The sequence below is a fragment of the Arachis duranensis genome, chromosome 1 (genome assembly GCF_000817695.3).
Source record: "Arachis duranensis cultivar V14167 chromosome 1, aradu.V14167.gnm2.J7QH, whole genome shotgun sequence".
NCBI lineage: Eukaryota > Viridiplantae > Streptophyta > Magnoliopsida > Fabales > Fabaceae > Arachis > Arachis duranensis.
In genome coordinates, this window is record NC_029772.3 from 48,460,074 (window position 1) to 48,464,812 (window position 4,739).

Sequence of the window (4,739 nt, forward strand, 5' to 3'; positions counted from 1 at the left end):
TAGATATCGGGAGATGGGGTCTATCCATGAGGGGGGGTTTGGCGCCTGAGCTGCGCACTTGATGATTACGGGTTCCGTTGCTAGTCCTTGAATCAAGGATCTGTTCCCCGTGCCGGGTTTGGTGCTTGCGAGCTTGGAAGGAGGTTGGCTCGGGCGTTTCTTTCTCTGGGAATGTGCTGGATTGTGACTTCTTCGAAGCTTTTGCATAGCTCTCTTACTCTTTCCAAGTATTTTTGTAGCGGCGCATCCCTGGCTTGGTAGCTGCTGTTTACTTGGGAGGTGACGACTTGGGAGTCGTTGCTGACTTCCACCCTTGACGCTCCAACTTCTTTGGCTAGCATTAGTCCCCCTATCAAGGCTTCATACTCGGCCTGGTTGTTTGAAACTGGGAATTCAAACTTGATGGATTGTTCGAAGGCTACTCCTGCCGGGTTTTTCACGATAATTCTGGCCCCTACGAACATTTGGTTGGATACTCCGTCAACGTGGAGTTTCCACCATGTGTTCGATAGGTCGGGAGTTTATCCTGTGACCTCTACGAGGAAATTTGCCATGGCTTTGGCTTTGATTGCTTGCCTTGTTTCATATTGCAAATCAAATTGGGATAGCTCCACTGCCCATGCCATCATTCTTCCCGCTAGGTCGGGTTTTTGGAGGACTTGTCAGATGGCTTGGTCGGTTCTCAGAATGATTGTATGCCCTTGGAAGTATTGTTTTAGCCTTCTTGATGAAATTAGTAGGGCGTAGGCTAGCTTTTCCAATTTGGTATACCTCGTCTCTGCCCCTTGAAGTATTTTGCTGATAAAGTATTGACGATCGAGTTTTCTATCGGTAAAGAAATTTAACAAATATATAATCGCGTTGTAAGTATAGCTTCTAAACCAACAGAAAATCCTTTCGTACAAATGTTTGGTTGTCACAAGTAAAAAACCCCTAAATAAATTGATAACCGAAGTATTTAAACCTCGGGTCGTCTCTTAAGGAATTGCAGGGAGGTGTTCTTATTATTGGTTATGAGTTGTGTAAATCGGGGTTTTGGATTAAGAAGTAAGAAGAGAAAATTGCAAAGAAAATAAATTAATTGGAGAAAATCTATTTGAATAAAAATGCCTTGACCAGGAGAAGATTAATCAGAAGTTCTATCCTTGTTGGAATTTTCTCAAGATCAATTAGTAATTAGTAGTTGTTTCTACCTAGTTATCCCTCAATGAACGAAGGAAAGTCAAGTTAAAAGTCAACTTCTATTCACAAGTCCTAATCCTCTCCCTTGGAAAGGATTAGAGTTAGTGACTAACAAGCCAACCAACAATGAACCAATTACAATTGAACTCTTGAGTAATTCCAACTCAAGGATCTCCTAATATTAATCAACTCCAAAACGAAGTTGGGAGCCTACTCTACTAACATGAATGCCATTACACCATATCATAACATAAATTAAAGAAAGTAATCATAAATATGAAATATCTCAAATTGAATTTAAATAGAGAATCAAATCTAACATGAAGAGTATAAGAGAATTGAGTAAAGGAACATTGAACCTGGAAATTGAGAAGAAGAAATCCTAAATCCTTTAAGAGGAATCCTAATCCTAAATCCTAAGAGAAACGAGAGAGCCTCTCTCTCTCTAAAACTACATCTAAATTATGAAAAGTGAATTATGAGTCTTCTATGTTGTGTTGAATGAATGGATGGATTCCCCCACTTTATATCTTCTAATCTGTGTTTTCTCGGCTGAAAATTGGGTCAAAAACAGCCCAGAAATCGCTGATTGCGAACTCTGCCACGCTGATTTTCGTCACTGCAATGCATCCGTGTAGAGCACACGTTTGCATTGCCTATCTGTACGGCCACTATAGCAAATTATATATAAAATCGAAGCCCCGAACGTTAGCTTTCCAATGCACCTAAAACCGCATCATTTGGATCTCTGTAGCTCAAGTTATGACCGTTTGAGTGTGAAGAGGTCAGGCTGACAGCTTTGGCAATTCCTTCAGTTTCTTGTATTCCTTCCACTTTTGCATGCTTCCTTTCCATCCTCTGAGCCATTCCTGCCCTGTAATCTCTGAAAACACTTAACACACATATCACGGTATCGAATGGTAATAAGAGAGGATTAAACATAGCAAAATTAAGACCAAAGAAGTATGTTTTTAATCATAGCACAAAATCAGGAAGGAGAATGTAAACCCATGCATTTTGTATGAACAAGTGTATGAAAGATTGATAAAATCCACTCAATTAAGCACAAGATAAACCATAAAATAGTGGTTTATCAAGTATATTGGGCGCTGGGTCTTGTTCTCCTCCCTGACTAGGACTGCCGCCATTGCTTGCATGGTCACGGCCAAGTACAAGTATAGGGGCTTGCCTTCTTTGGGCCTGCTGAGTACGGGAGGCTCCGACAGTATCTTCTTAAAGTGGTTGAATGCTTCTTCACACTCCTGGGTCCACTCAAAGGTGATTCCTTTCTTCATTATGTTGAAGAATGGGATGGCCCTTTCAGCCGAGGCTCCGAGGGACCGAGACAAAGCCGTGAGCTTCCCGGTGAGCCGTTGTACATCTTTGATACATGCAGGGCTTGTCATTTTGAGAACGGCTTCGCATTTGTCTGGGTTGGCTTCTACCCCCTTTGTGTTATCATGAACCCTAGGAATTTCCTTGCTTCCATGGCGAATGTGCATTTAAGTGGATTGAGCCTCATTTTGAATTTTCTCAATGCCTCAATGACGGTCTGGAGGTCGCTTATCAATTTGCTCGGCTCTGCTATTTTTCCTAAGATGTCGTCGACATATACCTCTACTGTTTTGCCTACGAGGTCATGGAAGACTCTGCTCATCAAACTTTGGTAGGTGGCCCCTGCATTCTTCAGTCCGTAGGGCATTACCTTGTAGCAATAGGTGCCCCCTGGTGTTATGAAGGCTGTCTTGTCTTTGTCGGGTCGGTGCATCGGGATTTGGTTGTAGCCGGAACAAGCATCCATGAAACTGAGGAAACGATATCCCGCTGCCGAGTCCACCAGGGTGTCAATGTTGGGGAGGGGAAAAGAGTCTTTTGGGCATGCCTTGTTCAGGTTAGAGTAATCTACGCACATCCTCCATTTCCCGCTGGCCTTCTTGACTAAGACAACATTGGATAGCCATGTTGAGTATTCGAGTTCTTTGATGAACCCTGCTTCTAGCAGTTCTGCTATTTGCCTGGCGACTTCTTCAGCTCTTTCTTGAGACATCTTTCTTCGCCGTTGGGCTACCGGTTTGGCCTCAGGCTTTATGGCTAGCCGGTGAGACATGACCTCGGGATCCAACCCCGGCATGTCTGATAGGGTCCATGCGAAGAGGTCACTGTTTGCCCTAACAATTTCTATGAGGGGGCCCTTGAGTTCGTGGGGTAGGTTCCTATTAATAAAGGTAATTTGGTCTGACGACTTCCCTATCTGGAACTTTTCCATGTCCCCTTCTGGTTCAGGCCTTGGTTGTCCTCCATCCTAACATCTAGATCTGCTAGGAACACGCCAGCTGCCTTTTTAGACTCTTTCCTTAAGGAGAGACTGATGCTGTCGCAGGCGACTGCCATTTCTAGGTCTCCTCTTATGGAACCAACCATTCCTTTGTCCGTTATGAACTTCATCGTCAGGAACTTGGTGCATATTACAGCTGAGAATTCATTAATAGTTTTCCTTCCTAGGATGATGTTATAGGCAGTGGAGTCTCTAAGGACTACGAAATTTGCCATAACCGATTTCCTAGTGTCACCAGTTCCTAGGCTGATTGGGAGGGAAATCATCTCGTCGGGTTTGACGTAGTTGTCACCTAGTCCCATGACTCCATGTTGGTGGTTTTTGAGGTCGGATTCCTTGAGTCCCATGGCATCAAACACGTTTCTAAACAGGATGTTAGAGTCGGCTCCTGTGTCGACGAGGATGCGCCTGACTAATCCTGTGCCGACCATTGCTGTAACTACCATGGGGGGATTTTTAGGAAGGTCATTGAACCATTTATCTTCTGAACCAAAAGAGATTGTGGGGTGCCTTTTGCTGGTGGCAGGGCCATCCGTCGAAATGGAGAGCACCCAGGTGTCCTTTCTTACTGCCGACTTGGATTTGGGGGAGCTATCTTGTTCGACCACAATGTTAACCACAATAGTTGGGGGATTGCCAGCATCTCCTAAGGGTTCTTGCCTTGGCTTGATGGTTCAGCTCCGTTCTTCTTCGGAGCGTTCCCTTTCCCGCCTCCTCGGCTCTCTGATGAGCCGGGAAAATTCGCTCAGCTTTCCTTCTCTGATGGCCTGTTCCAAGGCATCTTTGAGGTCGAAGCAGTCTTGGGTTTTGTGCCCAAATGCCTTGTGATAATTGCAGTAAAGCCTCTTGTTGCCTCCTGTTCTCTCTTTCAGTGGTCTAAGCCTCGACAAGATCCCCTTGTCTGCAATTTGTTGGTAAACTTCTACTTTGGGCGCCATAAGTGGTGTGTAGTTTATGAACCTTCCTATCCGTGGGTACTTGGGTGGTTTGTTTAGGTTGCTATCTCTGGCAGCTTCTTTGTACCTGTCGGTTTGGGGGGCCTGTCGGGTTGACGAGCTAGGGAGCTGCCATTTGTTAGCTGCTACTACCTAACTGACTTCTTCATCGTTGATGTATTCCTTGGCGACGTTTTGAATTTCCTGCATGGTCCACACAGGCTTGGTTGTGAGGTGCTTCCTAAAGTCTTCATTTAGTAGGCCGTTCGTTAGGCATAGGCTAGCAA

General features: G+C 44.7%; 1 protein-coding gene across 1 annotated transcript; it reads right to left on the reverse strand.

Annotated features, from left to right (window-relative positions):
* Window positions 1-594: 594 nt before the first annotated feature.
* LOC107472282 (uncharacterized) lies at window positions 595-2,588 on the reverse strand. Its single transcript, XM_016091822.1, has 2 exons — window positions 2,394-2,588; window positions 595-825 (listed from the first exon to the last, which is right to left on the reverse strand). Exons 1-2 carry the CDS (start codon window positions 2,586-2,588, stop codon window positions 595-597), a joined length of 426 nt encoding a protein of 141 aa, XP_015947308.1.
* Window positions 2,589-4,739: the final 2,151 nt, after the last annotated feature.

What these genes read in the sequence shown, in the direction of transcription:
- LOC107472282 (XM_016091822.1), bottom strand. Translation starts at nt 2,588, where the DNA reads ATGACAAGCCCTGCATGTATCAAAGATGTACAACGGCTCACCGGGAAG. An exon ending in AGATACTGTCGGAGCCTCCC is followed by an intron (nt 826 to 2,393) that starts GTACTCAGCAGG and finishes CTTTACCGATAG; the next exon opens with AAAACTCGATCGTCAATACT.